The following is a 19,664-nucleotide window of genomic DNA, read 5'->3' as shown; positions in this document are numbered from 1 at the left end:
AAACGAGAGGACATGATTTGAGAGTTAGGGGGCAAAAGTTTAAGGGAAACACGAGGGGGTATTTCTTTACTCAGAGAGTGATAGCTGTGTGGAATGAGCTTCCTGTAGAAGTAGTAGAGGCCAGTTCAGTTGTGTCATTTAAGGTAAAATTGGATAGGTATATGGACAGGAAAGGAGTGGAGGGTTATGGGCTGAGTGCGGGTAGGTGGGACTAGGTGAGATTAAGTGTTCGGCACGGACTAGGAGGGCCGGAATGGCCTGTTTCCGTGCTGTGATTGTTATATGGCTATATAGAACACGTACATGAGAGGCCAACTCAGAAAAATGAATCATCACCCTGGAAGAAAACATGAACCAGTGGAATGAGTAAGACCCTCCATGGGAGACATCCCAACGATCTGAGCAGACGAGATGGTGACAAATGAGCCCTGAATAAGGACGTTCACTCCCAATGTCATTCTTCCTCAGCCGGAGATTTGAGGGGCGAAGAACATCTCAGACAGAACTGCAGTCAGCTCAACTTCTTCAGGAAATTCAAGGGACACCTCTTCACCCAGATCGATGACAATTTGGAACCCATCACCACAGAGGTGAACAACAGGGGAGGATTTGAAAGATCTGTTGTGGAACAGAATCAGGTCCAGCCGACCTGAGTTGACTCTCTACTGTACACTAGGTGTGTTATAAATTCACTAAGTACCAGAGACAGTGTTTAAAATAGAACTGGTTTATTTGTCACAGATCTAGTCCCATTAAAGGTGAATATGCAGCAGAAGAAACTCCTTCTCTGCCCAGTGACCAGGGTGCAGAACTGGGTGTGGTGAGCAGCAGCGATAAATGCAGAGTTCAGTACTGACAACTGTTATGAAGGATGAACAGCTCTGATGGGCAGAAGGGTGCAGAGTTGCCCATGTCCCCCCCCCCCCCCCCCTCCGGGAGAATCACAAACTGTTACTGTTACCACGCTGCTAATGAGAGAGAAAGAGAGACAAAGGGAAAACATACTGGGACTGGAACATCTGCTTCAGATAAGGGAGAGATAACACCGGGAGAGAGAGACTTGTTGACCCACCATATTATGACTCTTGTTAGACTTATGGCTCCGGAGAGGGCTGTTTACTTGGTACCATTCTGTTCATTAAAATTCCTCAGTGGACAGCCGGAGTGGGCTGGTTTGATGGGCTAAGCCATTCAAAACTGATTGACACCTGAGACCCAGTGAGTAGGGATAAAAGTGAGGTCTGGGGAGACACCCCTCTAACGCACCAGGAGACACACTAGTGAGCACTGCTTAAGTGTTGGAACCCACGAGAAGGTGTGGGGCATCGGGGACCGAACAAAGGATCGGTCAGTTTAACTCACAGTGTTATAGCAGGGCCGGTGGGGTTTGTGTGTGTGTCCACCCTTGCCTGGGTGACGAGTCCACCACAGAAGAACGGTCTAGCTGAAGGACAGAGGGGTCATACCTGAATGGGCACAACACATCGACGGATCAAGAATGTAAAGGAAGGTTTGCTTGACTGTAGTTGTCACTGTTCGCTCGCTCTCTCTCTCCAACGATTAAAACACAAGAACCAACAACTACCTCAGCACGTATGAACTGAACTGAACATTATATTCACATATGACAATTCATTATCCCCTAGACATCGATAGAGCTTGTTTATTATTGATTATTATCATACCCACACTTTTAGGTTTAGTATTGCTAACATGTATTATCTATATATTTTCATTGTTGATATTGATTTGTATATTTTTACTAATAAACACTGTTTGAAAATAGTACCACCAGACTCCAAAGGATTCTTCTATCTTTGCTGGTCAGACACCCAGTTACGGGGTACGTAACACAACCACTCTCCAAATTGCATTTAGCAACAGTGATGGACAAATATCCAGCATGCAGCTCATTGAAACTTTCTCCCCAGTTTGAACCCGGTAGTGTGTCACAAGTGTAACGCGCTGTAAGGTTTCACTGCTGATGCAGTGGACTCTCTGCAATGTTTCACTGTTGAGTTAATGGCTTCTCTGCAGCAGCAATGTTTAGGGTAAGACTAGAGATAACAGGGTTTTGGAGTGTGGGACTATCCAATGACAGAAATGTTCTTCCTTGTGAGTCTGGAAGAGAGATTTTTGTGGTCTTTTGCTGGGGAGAGATGAGAAGAAGAGAGAGTGGGCCCTTTTTCTTTCTTTTTCATTACTTCCCTAACCATCTAGTCAAAGTAAGAATTACACATCTCAGTCGTTTAATCACATATTGTGTATCATTTGTTACTGCGGGGGTACTGATTTGTAACAGGGGATACATCACACAGCATCCACCCAAACAAGATTTCTTAAGTTTGGCCGGGCTGGGGGGTTAACACCCCCTATATTTAGCTGCTAGCCGAAGCAAGAGTTGCATAGGGTTAGATTACTGAGTGAATTGCTTCTGAAATACACAGCAGGTGAACGGTCTCTCCCCAGTGTGAACTCAATGATGCACATTAGATTGATTTTGCTGAAGGAATATCTTCCCAAAGTCTGAGCATGAGATCGGTCTCTCCACAGTGTGAACTCAGTGGTGTCTCTGCAGTTGAGATGTCCGAGTGAATCCCTTCCCACACACTGAAGCCTGAATTATGCTTCACCGTGTAAGCTACACCGTACTCTCTGCGTAGCCGTGTACCCGACGCGGCACCCTAGGCCATACCGTATGCCGTAGCCTAATGCGCACCTTACGGAAATGTAACTGTGCATCACAGACCGCGAGAACTGTGATCGGTCTGCTTGGTAGCAGCGCATTTCCTCCTAGGGATTTCCTGTTGCTTCGAAGTTGGAAAATGGACCAAATCGAGGAGAGGTTAAATGAGGAAGTCAGAAAATATGTACATTTGTACGACTCTTCATTGGTATACTATAAAGACTTGCAAATGACATGAAATTTGTGCAAAGAAATTTCCACAAACGTCGGTTTGGACATCACGGACTGCACAAAGAAATGGAAAAACTTTTCTCTTTTCTGCGCTGCAGTAATTTCAATAAAAGTAACTCTTGTTCAACATCAATTAGCTCCAACTCCAACAAGATGTACTCAGCAGTCGCCATCATTCCCAACTCCACATGAGTCAATTCAACACAGTGGCATAGAACCCCAACACCAACTGGCGTTTTGCCAGAGCAACGCAGACACACGATCTCACAAGTAAAAATGCACACAACGGTGTAGGCCACTTGTGTGGGCTACTGTGTATGCTACACTGTAGCGTCTACACAGAGGGATAATTCAGGCTTGAGTCTGTGAACGGCCTCTCCCCAGTGTGAACTGACCAGTGTGCTTGTAGGTGGGCTGAATGAGTGAATCCCTCCCCACAGTCTGAGCAGGTGAACGGCCTCTCTCCAGTGTGAACTCGCTGATGTACCTTCAGTTTAGATGACAGAGTGAATCCCTTCCCACAGTCTAAGCAGGTGAACGGTCGTTCCCCAGTGTGAACTCGCTGATGTACCTTCAGTTTAGATGACAGAGTGAATCCCTTCCCACAGACTGAGCAGGTGAACGGTCGTTCCCCAGTGTGAACTCTCTGATGTACCTTCATTTGAGACGACTGAGTGAATCTTTTCCCACAGTCTGAGCAGGTGAATGGCCTCTCTCCAGTGTGAAGTCGCTGATGCACCTTCAGTTGAGATGACCGACTGAATCCCTTCCCACAGTCTGAACAGGTGAATGGCTGCTCCCCTGTGTGAACTCGCTGGTGTGCCAATAGTTGGGATGACTGAGTGAATCCCTTCCCACAGTCTAAGCATGTGAATGGCCGCTCCCCTGTGTGAACTCGCTGATGAACCATTAGTTGAGATGACCGAGTGAATCCCTTCCCACAGTCTGAGCATCTGAACGGCCGTTCCCCAGTGTGAACTCGCTGATGTATCTTCAGTTGGGATGAGTAGGTGAATCCCTTCCCACAGTCTGAGCATGTGAACGGCCGTTCCCCAGTGTGAACTCTCTGATGTACCTTCAGGTCAGGTGAACAAGTGAATCCCATCCCACAGACGGAGCAGGTGAACGGCCACTCCCCAGTGTGAACTCGCTGGTGAGCCATTAAGGTGGATGACTGAGTGAATCCCTTCCCACACACTGAGCAGTTGAATGGCCTCTCCCCAGTGTGAACTCGCTGATGTATCTTCAGTTGGGATGAGTAGGTGAATCCCTTCCCACAGTCTGAGCATGTGAACGGCCGTTCCCCAGTGTGAACTCTCTGATGTACCTTCAGGTCAGGTGAACAAGTGAATCCCATCCCACAGACGGAGCAGGTGAACGGCCACTCCCCAGTGTGAACTCGCTGGTGAGCCATTAAGGTGGATGACTGAGTGAATCCCTTCCCACACACTGAGCAGTTGAATGGCCACTCCCCAGTGTGAACTGACTGGTGTCTCAGTAGCTGCGATGACAAAGTGAATCCCTCCCCACAGTATGAGCAGGTGAACGGCCTCTCCCCAGTGTGAACTCGCTGATGTACCTTCAGTTTAGATGACAGAGTGAATCCCTTCCCACAGACTGAGCAGGTGAACGGTCGTTCCCCAGTGTGAACTCTCTGATGTACCTTCACTTGAGATGACCGAGTGAATCCCTTACCACAGTCTGAACAGGTGAATGGTCTCTCTCCAGTGTGAATTCGCTGGTGTGCCAATAGGTGGGATGACTGAGTGAATCCCTTCCCACAGTCCAAGCATGTGAATGGCCGCTCCCCTGTGTGAGCTCGCTGATGAGCCATTAGGTGAGATGACCGAGTGAATCCCTTCCCACAGTCTGAGCATCTGAATGGCCGTTTCCCAGTGTGAACTCTCTGATGTACCTTCAGGTCAGGTGAACAAGTGAATTCCTTTCCACAGACGGAGCAGGTGAACGGCCGCTCCCCAGTGTGAACTCGCTCGTGAGCCATTAGGGTGGATGACTGAGTGAATCCCTTCCCACACACTGAGCAGGTGAACGGCCGCTCCCCAGTGTGAACTGACTGGTGTCTCAGTAGCTGCGATGACAAAGTGAATCCCTCCCCACAGTATGAGCAGGTGAATGGCCACTCCCCAGTGTGAACTGACCTGTGTGCTTGTAGGTGGGCTGACTGAGTGAATCCTTTCCCACAGTCCAAGCAGGTAAATGGTCTCTCCCCAGTGTGAACTCTCTGATGTACCTTCACTTCAGGTGAAGAAGTGAATCCCTTCCCACAGACGGAGCAGGTGAATGGCCGCTCCCCAGTGTGAACTCGCTGGTGAGCTATTAGTGTGGATGACTGAGTGAATCCCTCCCCACAGTATGAGCAGGTAAACGGCCTCTCCCCCGTGTGAACTGACTTGTGTGCTTGTAGTTGGGATGACTGTGTGAATCCCTTCCCACAGTCTGAGCAGGTGAATGGCCTCTCCCCAGTGTGAACTCGCTGAAGTACCTTCAATTTAGATGAGCATGTGAATCCCTTCCCACAGTCTGAGCAAGTGAACGGCCTCTCTCCAGTGTGAATTCTTTGATGTACTTTCAGTTGGTATGAGCCAGTGAATCCTTTTCCACAGTCCAAGCAGGTAAATGGTCTTTCCCCAGTGTGAACTCTCTGATGTAGCTTCAGTTTAGATGACTTAGTGAATCCTTTCCCACAGTCAGAGCAGGTGAACAGCCACTCCTCACTGTAGACTTGCTGGTGAACCATTTGGTCAGATGACCGAGTAAAACCTTCCACACAAATTCAGTAAATGACCAGCCTCTGCCCCAGTGTGAACTAACTGGTGTGTCCACAGGTGGGAAGACCAACTGAATCCTTTCTCACACACAGAACAGGTGGATGGCCTTGTCCCAGTGTGAACTTATTGATGTCGCTTCAGTTGAAATGTCCATCTGAATCCATTCCCACTGTCTGAGCAGATGAATGGGGACCCCCTACCTATTTAAAATGACAGGCGTGCCAGTCGATCAGATGATAGAGTGAATCTCTCTCCGCAGTCTGAACAGGAATGATGATCGAGTGAATCACTTGCTCCACTTCTTAAATATCTGGACAGAGACAGCAAAACTGGTGTGTTGTGTTTTAGATTCCCGTAGAGAAATTCCTTGTGATTTGTAACCTGTAAAAAGATATACAAAATCCATCAGTGGGTGTAGGACAACATTTCAGATGAGATCACTGAGTTGTCAAGGTGTGATCTGACATCACACAGTTACAGTGAGGTTCAACACAAGTTGGACAGAGAAATCATCATCTAACAGGGTACAGTGCTGGCATCTGGAATGACCATCAAACTCTCTGATGCTCCTCCTGTCTCTATAAGAATGGAGAATTTCTGCCATCTCCAATCTGTGACTTGGCTCAGTTTGACTCTCTCCATTGGTATTATTCCCTGTTCCACTGAGCTGCCTGGGTTCCTGGCCCCACAGTAACTGAAACACTCTCACCGAAAAAGCCGGCAGTGCATTCCACACATTTCAGCCCTGGGAAAACAAACCTCTGGCTATGCACACGATCAATATCCCTCAACATCTTATACACCTGAAAAAGGCTCTAAACATAAACAAGGAAATTACATATTGCTTTGAGGATTTGTCAGAAGTCTACAAAATCATGAGGGAGAAGATTGGGTAAATAAATGCAAGCAGCTTTTTCCACTGAGGTTGGGTGACAACTAGACGGCATGGGTAAGTGGGGAAGGTGAAAATTTAATGGGAACATGTGGAAAAGCTCTTTACTGAAATGGTTGTGAGAGTGTGGAATGAGATGCCAGCACAACTGGTGAATATGAGCTCGGTTTTACTATTTAAAAGAAGTTTGGATGGGAGCCTGGATGGTAGAGGTATAGATTTGTGTAAAAAGGGCCCAAAGGATATTGGGGACTCAGTTCACCACAACCACAAACTGTTCCTGCTGCCACCATCCAGGAAACGGTACCACAGCAAAAGGACCAACAGGCTCCGGGACATCATCTTCCACCAGGTCATCAGACTGAATAATTGATTTCTGTTTTCTTGACTGTCCTATTTACAAACTAATTATTATAAATCAATTTCAATTACACATTGCACATTTAGACGGTAACGTAAATATTTCTACTCCTCATCCATATGAAGGATATTTGTAATAAAGTCAATTCAATTCACCATCTCCACTATCTGTTCTGTCAATCTAGCTCTCATTCCCCCTACAACTTATTTAAACCACATCACCCCCCCCCCCCGCACTACCTCCAGCAAGCCTTATCACTGGGATATTAGTTGCCTCTTGGTCTGTTCCCCTAACTAACAAATCTCCTATCACCCCTTTGACTTTCGTCTGTCAGGTAATTGCCCCCAACAGTGTCTAAAGTGGTCCACCTGCTGTTGTGCGGGATAGCAACAAAGTACTCTGCGATGGCTATTTAACCTCATTCCCCTTCCTGACTCTCACACAGTTCCCTGTGTCCTGCACCTTGGGTGTAACTCACCTCTCTTCATGTCATATCTATCACCCCCTCCAACTGCTGGATGATCCAAAATTCATCCATTTCAAGTTCCAACTCGTTAAAGTGCCGGGTTACAAGCTGCACATCTTGTAGGTGAGGGCATCAGAGACACTGGAGGTCTCCCCTCCTTCCCTCCAATACCCCCTCTAACTTGTAATAACCAGTGTGTACATAAATCTTGTACTGTGCATTTTTTACCCAGTGACAAGATGTGCACAGTGAATTTTATATAGAGATGTATTCATTTTCACAGCCAGCAAATCACGGTCAATAGGAATTTTGATCTCCTCTGGGTTCGTAACGGGTAATGAAGGATTTTCTCACCAAAGCTTTTGCACATTGTCCATATGTGATTTGCTTGCTAAACTATGCTTTAAAAAGTCAGATTTCCAAATATCACTTCACTTCTTCCCACTTGCAAATTCTCCAGCAACTTTTGCATCACAATACACACAGGTAACACCAGTTTCTGTATTCTACATAAATATTCCCCCTGAAACCTCCCCCAATGACTGATGGTGGTGAACTCAGTGATGACAATGCCAATGAATATGAAGGGAAGGGCAGTAGTCTGTCTCACTGGAGTCTGGCACATTTGTGATCTGAAAGCTACTTGTTGCCCAGGACAAAGGTGTTTGATATCACTAGGTACCTAGACAGAATTGGACAAAACATGTTCTCACCGCTAGAAAAGTCCATTACAAGAACACACACAAAATGCTGGAGGAACTCAGCAGGCCAGGCATCAGCTATGGAAAAGAGTACTAATGCTGAGTTCCGCCGGCATTTTGTGTATGTTGCTTGGATTTCCAGCATCTGCAGATTTTCTCTTGTTTGTGATTGGAGGTAGAACAAAGCTGATTTTCTCAACTGGTGATATAAACGATTTTGTTCCCTTTCTCCTAGTTCCTAATTGTTGCATTTAGATAGCTGGAGCTCAGCTCTGTCTGAGAGATCCATCGGTTCCCATTCCCTCATCAGCCGGAAGCTCCCCGGGGCCCGTGTACGGATCGCGGGGCTGAGAGAGAGGGGAGAGAGCAGGACGGTCCCGGGATTGCGGACTACGGTGCCCGCAGTTCACAGGAATCGTCCCTCAGTCGGTGTTTAAGATAAAAACACAGAGAATCGATCTTACCTGCAGACTCTATTTCCAAGGCCTTCTGTGTACTGTGCGCATGCGTGATACTTGGGGACGTCATCAGCCCTAACGCCTGCGCATCTGTTCGGTGCTTCAGCGCCAGCGAAATTTTAAACGCACGGCCTTATGGTTAATCACGGTGCCATTAAATATTTCTGCAAGCTCTGTTTCAATATTCATACCTCATTTTTTTCGTGTGTGTATAGAAAAATCTGCAGCTGTTTTAACGCCGAAAGCTCCCATAAACAATATACTCGATATCAACGTGTATCCAATGCCAAAGTAAAATGCAGATATAAAACACAGGAGATTCCGCAGTTGCTGGAAATACAGAGGCACACACACACTCAAAATGCTACATTTTCGAGTGGATTTACAAATTTCTCCTCTCACTCACTTATTCCGTGGATTACTGAACTTTTCTACTTTACCATCTTACGACTTTAAGCATTGTTTCCCAAGCTTGATAGTTTGGGAGCTATATATACGCACAACACTGTTAACTTCTGTTTATTTCGTTTAATCTTTTATATTTAGAGTAGATACAGATAAAGCTAGGGATTTTCACATCGAAACCAGACTCCATTAGTGATCTATTGCTGCTGGTACGTAACAATTGTGCTGTCTGAGGCACAGTCCTTTAAAATTGGTGAAAATGACTCAAAACGTTGAAAAGAGCGGAGAAGAAGGAGTTTAACCAACTTCGTCCAGAGCCCTGAAGAACGTCACAACCACAGTGAGCTCATCGTCTTATTCAGTCTGGAGAAAATCATGCATGAAATTCATGCAGGTGCATAAGATGATGAGAGGCATTGGTCTTGTGGATAGTCAGAGGCTTTTTTCCCAGGGCTGAAACGGCTAACACGAGGGGGAATAGGTTTAAGCTGCTTGGAAGTAGGTACAGAGGAGATGTCAGAGCTAAGGTTTTTAAGCAAAGAGTGGTGTGTGTGTGGAACGCACTGCCAGCGACGGTGGTAGAGGCGGATACAATAGGGTCTTTTAAGAGACTCTTAGATAGGTACATGGAGCTTAGGAAAATAGGGGGCTATGTGATAGGGTAATTCTAAGCAGTTTCTAGAGTAAGTTACATGGTCGGCACAACATTGTGGGCCAAAGGGTTTGTAATGTGTTGTAGATTTCTATGATTCTATGAAATTCAAGGGAAATCTCCTATCCCACGGAGTGGTGACTAGTTGCAACCTGTCATATCAGGGAGAGTGATAGGGAATGGCAGGGATAGATTTTGATGTTTGATATGGAACAGAAACATGGGCCAGGACCAGATGGGCCAAGTGGCCTCTCTAGAGTACACAGTGAGTGTGGTAGAGGCTGAAAGTACCTGACACACGGGATTTGATACAGACTGCTTTAACTTTCACATATCCACAATATTAAACACTAGTCCAGTTTAAGGCTAACATCAGCAGAACAGACTCCTCCAATGCTCAGTGACCAGGGTTCAGTCCTGGGTGCGATGAGCAGCCGCAAGAACTGCAGAATCTGACAGTAACAGTCCCTCATGAACCTGCAGCTCCCTTCAGTCACCGTGATGGTTAAACATTTAACACGGAGCTGATTTGAACCTCCTCCCTGATGTGAAGTTGCTGGTGTTGCAGCAGCTGGGGTGATTGAGTAAAACTCTTTGCTCACTCCGGACAGAAATGTGGCCTCTATTTATTGTGAACTCACCGGAGCATCACAAGGTGGGTTAACTGAATGAGTCTCTTCGCACACACGGAGCAGGTGAACGGCCGCTTCCCAGTGCGAAGCTTTTAGTGTATCTGCGATAGCCGATTGAATCCCTTCCAAAATCAGAGCCAGTGAATGACGTCACACTACTATCAACGTCATGGCAGTGTATCCAATCAGATCACGGACATGGACACATGTTCGTGCTCTCCTTGTCGCAAGAGGGACCGTTGTCTTCTCCGCCATCTCCGCCTCCACATTCAAGGATTGGCCGCATTCAAGCACTGGAGAACTAACAGATACAGCGGAACTAACGTGCTGTTGTGTTTGTGATTCCCATAGACAAATCCTTTGAGTTTTCTAAACTGTTAAAAGTTTACAAACCACTCAGATTACTTAGTTTCCATGGTGCCTTCTGAGAAAAAACACTGTCACAACTCAAAACAATTTGGGGAGACAAGACTTCATCTTCTAACTGGCCACAGTTCCGGCATCAGGCACAACATCAAACTCTCTGCTTCCCTCTCTGTATCAAAATGAATCATTCCTCCCCTTCATCAGTCTGTGACTTGGCTCAGTTTGTCTGTCTCTTTCGCATTCTGAGCATGCGCCACACACCCACTGAGATCACATTTTATTTACACAGCTGTGACTAGAGACTTTTGATTATTATGTCCCTCCCGGCATTTGACGGTGGTAAACTCAGAGTATGCAATGGTATTGAACCTCAGGAGTAGGTGATTAGGCTTTTCCGTTGCAGATCGGTAAACTGCCGGTAGTGTGTGGCTGGATGAGTGGGTCGTTTTCAGACTGGAAGGAGGTAGCGTTTGGAGTACCCCAGAGATCAGTCCCTGACCACAGTTGTTCACAGTTTAATGTCCTGGCGGAGGCAGCGAGATGTGAGATGCCCCAGTCTGCTGGTGACGCAGAAAGAGTGGAGTTTGGGGAGGGGAGGCTATTCACATGCAATTTCGTAGCTTTGCAATCAGTACATAGAGCATTGTGGGGCTGCAGTGGCGGGTTCCAATCTGCTAATTAAATTTGCTGACGGCACTACATTGATCCACCGGATCCCAAATAAAAACGAGGCAGCCTACAGAGAAGTCATCACCCGACACAGTGGTGTCAAGAAAACAACCTCTCCCTCATTGTGACAAAAACAAAGGAGCTGGTTGTGGATTACAGGAGGAATGGAGACAGGGACCAAATTCAACATTTCCAAGACTGTTATTGACACAAAATGCACATTTTAATATTGATCATGACAAAATGTATTTTTCATACCGTTAATGACATAAAACATATTTATGGATTGTTACTGACAGAGAATAGTATAATTTGTGTTCCGTGTGTTATCTGAATGTATTTGCCTGTGATGCTGCCACAAGTCAGTGTTTCTCTGTACCTGTACCTTCTCGTACTTGTGCACTTGGCAATAAATTCAACAGGACCTGAGAAATCTCAGTGAGATTTGATTAATGATGATCATCTTGGTAGCTCGGTAGGTCGATTATATGAGACAGTACACTGTTAAGTGCAAAACCCTGAACAGTGTTGATGATCAGAGGGATCTTAGACTCCAAGTTCAGCGCTCCCTGAAAGAGACTGCACAGATTGATCGGGTGGTTAAGAAGGCAAATGGCATGGTTGTCTTTATTAGTTGAAGCATTGAATTCAAAAGTCGGGAAGTTGTGCTGCGGCTGTTACGAGCCTGCGGTCGTACTGTGACTATTTCTTTAAGAATGCCGGCGTGAGGAGGCGGGGCTATGACGTCAGTCACAGGCTGACAGCGCTGACTGTGGACTGAACCATAAGAGAGAGAGAGCGATCTGCAGACAGGCAGTCGGCCAGTCTAAAGAGAGAGAGAGAGACTGGAAAAGCTGATAGCTTCAGTTAGTCGCAGCTGAGGCTTGGAACTCTCCGATGCCCACAAGAGTGGGTTGATCATCGGTACACGGAACCACAACGAATGTGTGTGGCTGTCACTTCGTGTAATCCAAGAAGTGGATTTTGGAATATCTTGTATTAACCCTTGCCTGGGTATGTTGTGTGGTAACCCCTGGAAGACGGTATTCCTGTGACAGGTCACTTTCGCTGATAACTCGTTTGTGGACGGATTCAACGGATAAGAACTTCGTCGACGGTTATTTTGCAGAAACGGCCTTTTCACCCTGTATTACAAATATCTCTCTCCCATCATTTATTCCGTGGATTACTGAACTTTCCTACTTTACCATCTCAAGACTCTAAGCTTTGTTCCCTCATGCTCGATAGTCTGGGAATTATATTTACACACATACACACATAACACTGCTAACTTTCACTATTTCGTTAAGATACTATATTATAAATAGATACCAATAAAGAGAGTGATTTTAACATCAAAATCAGACTCCAGTGCGAACTCTATTGCTGCTGGTTCGTTTCTAAAACGTTTCATTTCGTAACACAGTTTTATAAAACTAGTTAGACCACATCTGGAGTGTTTCATACAGTTCTGGTCGCCCCCATTCTCGGAAGGATGCCGGGGCTTTGGACAGGACGGGGAAGAGGTTTACCAGAACACTCTCTGGATTAGAGGGCATGAGCTATAACGAGAGGCTGGACAAACTTGTGTTGTTTTCTCCAGAGCGGCGCAGGCTGGGTTGAGACAGGATGGACGTTTTACAGATTACGAGAGGAATAGCTGGAGTGGACAGACGATATATTTTTCCTGGGGGTTGAAATGTCTAATACATTTAAGGCGAGAGGAGATGTGAGCGGCAATTTTGCTTCTTTCCACAGAGTGGTGGGTAGCTGGTTCTCTGTCTGGGGATGGGAGACCAAAGCGGTCACCTGATCCCGTTTCCTGTTCACGTTTTTCCGCAGATCTGCAGTATCTGCAGTTCACTGCTCTACATGTACGTGTAGCTTCATCTTTCCCCGTTCAGACAAGGCAGTGAGATCCGGATCTGTCACGTCCTCTCGTTGTGGGTGGACAATATGCTTTTTTCTGCAATATTTTCAGCATGTTTCATTTCGCTGTTTTTACCTGCTGAAGTACAGCCAATGTTTCTGCTTGTCTGACCCATTTATGTCAGAATTTAGCCTTTTCTATTTATCTGAGCTTCTCATAATTTAACTATTTAGTATGTATGTATATTTTTTATCGGAAATCACAATCGTAAAAATCTATTGTTATGAATCAGGTTCTACTGCTGCCGCAGAGACAACGAACTTAATGCATATGCCGGTGCTATTAAACCTGATTCTGATATTGATATGGGAGACCCACCACCGGTCACCTGATCCCAGTTACCGCAGATCGTAATGTGAGATTGAAGCCTTTTCTATTTATTTGCATTCCACAGAAATGACAACAGTTCAGTTTCCTTCTGAGGTTCCAGAGCAGAAGCTCAGTCTGTCTAATATTTCCACACAATTAAAGTGGGAAATTTGTTTATTCTTATCACGTACTGAGCTACAGTGAAAATCTTGCCTGACGTACCATCCACACAGATCGATATTTTACAACAGTACATTGAGCTGATATACGACAGAACAATCACTGTAACAAAGCATTATGGCTGCAGAGAAAGTGCAGTGCAGATAGACATATGGTGCAGGTTCACGTCGAGTTACATTGTGAGGCCGAGTCCATTTTATCATTCATTTGGTTTATAAACACAGACAGGGAGCCGTCCTTGAGCCGGGTGGTTCGCGCTTTAAGGCTTTTGTATCTCTTCCCCGATGGGGGAGCGGGTTTGCAGCAAGAATGTCCAGGTTGTGAGGATCTTTGAGTACATGGCCTGCTTTTCCGGGGGAAGGGAAGTGTAGGAAGAGTCCATGGAGGGGAGGCTTGTTTCTCTGATGTTCTCTGCAGTTCCTTGCAGTCATTGACAGAGCAGTGGCCGTACGAAGCCGTGAAGTATCGACAAGGAGCTCAGAGTCCTCGGCCTTCACCCTGCCTTGTGTAGCTGGATCCTGGACTTCCTGTCAGATCACCGGCAGGTGGTAAGAGTGGGCTCCATCTCCTCTGTCTCTCTGACCCTCAGCACACATACCCCACAGGGGTGTCTCCTTGCCCCCTCCTTTACTCTCGGTGCACCCATGACTTGTGTCGCCACCCACAGCTCCAATCTGTTAATTAAATTTGCTGACGACACTACACTGACTGGCCTAATCTCAAATAATAACGAGGCAGCCTACAGAGAAGAAGTCATCACCCCGACACAGTGGTGTCAATAAAACAACCTCTCCCTCATTGTGACAAAAACAAGGGAGTTGGTTGTGGATTACAGGAGGAATGGAGACAGGGACCAAATTCAACATTTCCAAGACTGTTATTGACACAAAATGCACATTTTAATATTGATCATGATACAATGTATTTTATATATTGTTAATGACACAAAACATATTTACAGATTGTTACTGACAGAGAATCGTATAATTTGTGTTCCGTGTGTTATCTGAATGTATTTGCCTGTGATGCTGCCACAAGTCAGTGTTTCTCTGTCCCTGTACCTTCCCGTACTTGTGCACTTGGCAATAAATTCAACAGGACCTGAGAAATCTCAGTGAGATTTGATTAGTGATGATCATCTTGGCAGCTCGGTAGGTCGAATGTATGAGACAGTACGCTGTTAAATGCAAAACCCTGAACAATGTCGATGATCAGAGAGATCTTAGACTCCATGTTCATCGCTCCCTGAAAGAGACTGCACAGATTGATCGGGTGGTTAAGAAGGCAAATGGCATGGTTGTCTTTATTAGTTGAAGCATTGAGTTCAAAAGTCGGGAAGTTGTGTTGCAGCTGTTACGAGCCTGCGGTCGTACTGTGACTGTTTCTTTAAGAGCGCCGGCGTGAGGAGGCGGGACTATGACGTCAGTCACAGGCTGACAGCGCTAACTGTGGACTGAACCATAAGAGAGAGAGAGCGATCTGCAGACAGGCAGTCGGCCAGTCTAAAGATAGAGAGAGTGAGAGACTGGAAAAGCTGATCGCTTCAGTTAGTCGCAGCTGAGGCTTGGAACTCTCCTATGCCCACAAGAGTGGGTTGATCATCGGTACACGGAACCACAACGAATGTGTGTGGCTGTCACTTCGTATAATCCATAGGAGTGAGTTTTGGAATATCTTGTGTTAACCCTTGCCTGGGTATGTTGTGGGGTAACCCCTGGAAGACGGTATTTCTGTGACAGGTCACTTCGCTGATAACTCGGCTGTGGACGGATTCAGCGGATAAGAACTTCGACGGCGGTTATTTTGAAGTAACGGCCTTTTCTCTACGTTTCGCCCTGGATTACAAATATCTCTGTCCCATCATTTATTCCGTGTATTACTGAAATTTCCAACTTTACCATCTCAAGACCCTCAGCTTTGTTCCCTCAGGCTCGATAGTCTGGGAGTTATATTTACACATATATACACATAACACTGTTAACTTTCCTTTATTTCGTTAAGTTACTATATTATAAGTCGATACTACTAAAGATAATGGTATTAACATCAAAACCAGACTCCAGTGTGAACTCTATTGCTGCTGGTTCGTTTCTAAAACGTTTCAGTTCGTAACACAGTTTTATAAAACTAGTTAGACCACATTTGGAGTGTTTCTTACATTTCTGGTCGCCCCCATTCTCGGAAGGATATCGGGGCTTTGGACAGGGCGCAGAAGAGGTTTACCAGGATACTGCCTGGATGAGAGGGCATGAGCGAGAACGTGAGGCTGGACAAACTTGTGTTGTTTTCTCCAGAGCGGCGCAGGCTGGGGTGAGACTGGATGGACGTTTATAAGATTACGAGAGGAATAGATAGAGTGGACAGACGATATATTTTTCCCGGGGGTTGAAATGTCTAATACATTTGAGGTGAGAGGAGATGTGAGCGGCAAGCCTGCTTCTTTCCACAGAGTAGTGGGTAAATGGACATCTGTCTGGGGGTCAGCGACCAAAACGGCCATGTGATCCCGTTTCCTTTTCACGTTTTCCGCAGATCTGCAGCATCTGCGGGTCACTGCTCTACGTGTACGTGTAGCTTCATCTTTCCCCGTTCAGACAAGGCAGTGAGTTCCGGATCTGTCACGTCCTCTCGTTTTGGTGGACAATATGTTTTTTTTCGGCAATATTTTCAGCATGTTTCATTTCACTGTTTTCACCTGCTGAAGTGCAGCCGATGTTTCTGGGTGTCTGACACACTTATGTGAGAATTTAGCTTTTTATAATTATCTGAGCTTCTCATAAATGTGTACAGTTCAGTTAAGCTTCACTCCATTACTTCCAAAGCAACAACCCAGTCAGTCAAATAGTCGGCACAATTAAAATAGTTTATTACATCTTTTTTTCATTTTGTGCTTTTTTTAATTTAACAATGTGATATTTATATTCTTATATTAAATCACGATTGTTAAAATCCATGGTTAAAATTAGGCTCTACTGCTGAACGTATTTCATGACATATGCCGGTGCTATTAAACTTGATTCTGGTATTGATATGGGAGACCCACCACCGGTCACCTGTTCCAAGTTACCGCAGATCGTAATGAGAGATTAAAGCCTTTTCTATTTATTTGCGTTCCTCAGAAAGACAACAGTTCAGTTCCCTTCTGTGGTTCCAGAGCAGAAGCTCAGTCTTATATTTACACACAATCAAAATGGGGAATTTGTTTATTATCATCATGTACTGAGCTACAGTGAAAATCCTCCCTGATGTACCATCCACACAGATAGATACATTACAACAGTACATTGAGCTGATATACAACAAAACACTCACTGTAACAAAGCATTATGGCTGCAGAGAAAGTGCAGTGCAGATAGACATATGGTGCAGGGTCACGTCGAGTTACATTGTGAGGCCGAGTCCATTTTATCATTCATTTGGCTTATAACTGCAGACAGGAAGCCGTCCTTCAGCCTGGTGTTACGCACTTTAAGGCTTTTGTATCTCTCCGCCAATGTGGGAGCGGGTTTGCTGCAAGAATGTCCAGGTTGTGAGGTTCTTGGTGTACATGCCCTGCTTTTCCAAGGGAGGGGAAGTGTAGGAAGAGTCCATGGAGTGGAGGCTTGTTTCTCTGATGTTCCTTCCAGTCATGGGCAGAGCAGTAGCCATACGAAGGCGTGAAGTGTCGACATGAAGCTCAGAGACCTCGGCCTTCACCCTGCTTTGTGTAGCTGGATCCTGGACTTCCTGTCAGATCGCCGGCAGGTGGTAAGAGTGGGCTCCATCTCCTCTGTCTCTCTGACCCTCAGGACACACAACCCACAGGGTTATCTCTTTGGCCCCCTCCTTTACTCTCTGTGCACCCATGACTTGTGTTGCCACCCACAGCTCCAATCTGCTAATGAAATTTGCTGACAACACTACATTGATTGGCCTAATCTCAAATAATAACTTACAATTGATCAAATGCCTTCTGACAAGGCTCGGTCCAAACAAACTTTTCACCCTTCTTCAGGAGATTGGTCAGAGGAAGAGCGATAGCAGCAAAGTTTTTACGATAAAATCCATCCATTCCCAGAAACCTTCTAAGAGCCTTCTTAACAGTCAGAATAGGAACTTGAGAAATTGCCTGGACTTTTGCCCGAACAGGAGCCAACTTGCTTTGACCAACAACATAGCCAAGACAGGTCACACTGGCATGGCCAAATTCACTCTTAGCTAACTGTAAGGTTGTCCTGAGAAAGCCTGTCAAACGGCTTCTCTACTGCAGAGATATGCTTTTCCCAAGCGTCACTCCCTGTGACTCAGTCATCAATACAGGCATCTGTGTGTTCTAACCCTCGAATTACAGAATCAATCATTCTCTGGAATGATCCTGGACCATTTTTCCTTCCAAAAGACAAAACATTGTGTTCATACAACCCAGATGGTGTCACAAATACAGAAATTTCTCTACCTCTGTCCGTCAATGGAACACACCAATACCCTTTCAACAGATGAATCTTTGTAAGAAATTTAGCTTTTCCAACCTTATTGATGCAATCATCCACCCTAGGGATAGGATAGGATTCTGTTTTTGTTACTGCATTTACCTTCCTATAATCAGTGCAAAATCTAACACTACCATCAGGTTTGGGCACAATAATGCAGGGTGAGCTCCAATCTCATGCTGAAGGACTAATAATACCATTTGCCAGCATGTACTCAATTCCCTGGTCAGCCAATTTACACTTTTCTACGTTCATGCGATATGGGTGTTGTTTAATCGGTTTGGCTTGACCAATATCTACATCATGTACTGAGACCGTGGTTTGCTTGGGAGCATTGGGAAATAAATCTTTAAACTTCAGAATTAATTCCTTCAGCTGTTGTTGTTGCTTTGGCTGCAGATGAGCCAACTTGTTAACAATGTTTTTTTGGAACAACCGAGTTCATTAGCCTAACTGGGACCACGTTTGGCTTGTGAAAATTCTCAGATGAGTCAATTGTTTCATTCTCAGGGTCACCAGATTCATATGTTTTGACAACAACACTCACAGATGGTGCCTGCTTGTCAAAATAAGGCTTTATCATATTTATGTGTACCACCTGTGTTAGTTAACGTTGGTCAGGTGTTTTAATAAGATAATTCACATCATTAATTTGAGAGACTATTTCATACGGTCTATTGAATTTCGCCTGAATTGGATTCATAAATATTGGAAATAAGGCAAGCACCTTATCTTCCACCTGGTATTTTCTTTCTGAAGCCCACTTATCAAACCAACACTTCATTTTGTTTTGAGAAATCTTTAAGTTTTGTCTCACTAGACTACAGACGGTGTAGTTTATTCTTGAAATTCTAAACAAAGTCTAACAAGTTAACATGTACTTCCCCATCAATCCACTGTTCCTTTAACAAGGTCAAAGGTCCCCTCACTCTATGACCAAATCCAAGTTCAAATGGACTAAAGACCAGTGATTCCTGTACCGACTCTCTTACTCCAAACAAAAACAAATTTATTCCTTCATCCCAGTCTTTTCCATTTTCAACACAGTATGTCTGAGTCATTGTTTTGTGGGCAGAATGATATCTTCCTAAAGCCCCTTGTGATTCCGGATGGTACACAGCCGATGTAATTTGTTTCACTCCCAGTTCATAAACAACCTGCTGGAATAATCCAGATGTAAAATTACTTCCTTGATCAGACTGGATTTCTTTAGGCAAACCAGATAAAGTAAAGAACTTGGTAAAAGCCTTCGCCACAGTTTTAGCTTTAACATTTCTGAGAGGTATTGCCTCTGGGAATCTGGATGCAGTACACATAATAGTTAGCAGATACTGATGGCCAGCTTTAGTCTTTGGCAATGGGCCAGCACAATCCACTATAAATTTTAAAAAGGGTTCACTGAATTCAGGTATAAGCCGGAGTGGGGCCACTGGCGTGACCTGATTCGGTTTACCCACAACTTGACAAG

General features: G+C 45.2%; 2 protein-coding genes across 5 annotated transcripts in view; one reads left to right on the top strand and one right to left on the bottom strand.

The window, feature by feature from the left end:
- The window catches only part of LOC140723535 (NACHT, LRR and PYD domains-containing protein 3-like), a 488,497-nt gene that overhangs the window by 366,458 nt on the left and 102,375 nt on the right, over nucleotides 1-19,664 (top strand). The window lies entirely within an intron of this gene.
- Nucleotides 931-8,620, bottom strand: LOC140723551 (uncharacterized). Its single transcript, XM_073038125.1, has 2 exons — nucleotides 8,591-8,620; nucleotides 931-6,087 (listed from the first exon to the last, which is right to left on the bottom strand). The coding sequence occupies exon 2, from the start codon at nucleotides 5,673-5,675 to the stop codon at nucleotides 3,252-3,254; it is 2,424 nt and encodes an 807-aa protein (XP_072894226.1). The 5' UTR covers nucleotides 5,676-6,087; nucleotides 8,591-8,620; the 3' UTR covers nucleotides 931-3,251.

This window comes from Hemitrygon akajei, unplaced genomic scaffold (assembly GCF_048418815.1).
Source record: "Hemitrygon akajei unplaced genomic scaffold, sHemAka1.3 Scf000118, whole genome shotgun sequence".
NCBI classification, from domain to species: domain Eukaryota; kingdom Metazoa; phylum Chordata; class Chondrichthyes; order Myliobatiformes; family Dasyatidae; genus Hemitrygon; species Hemitrygon akajei.
The sequence above is the reverse complement of the archived record's forward strand: the minus strand, read 5'-3'. Positions and strand labels throughout refer to the sequence as shown.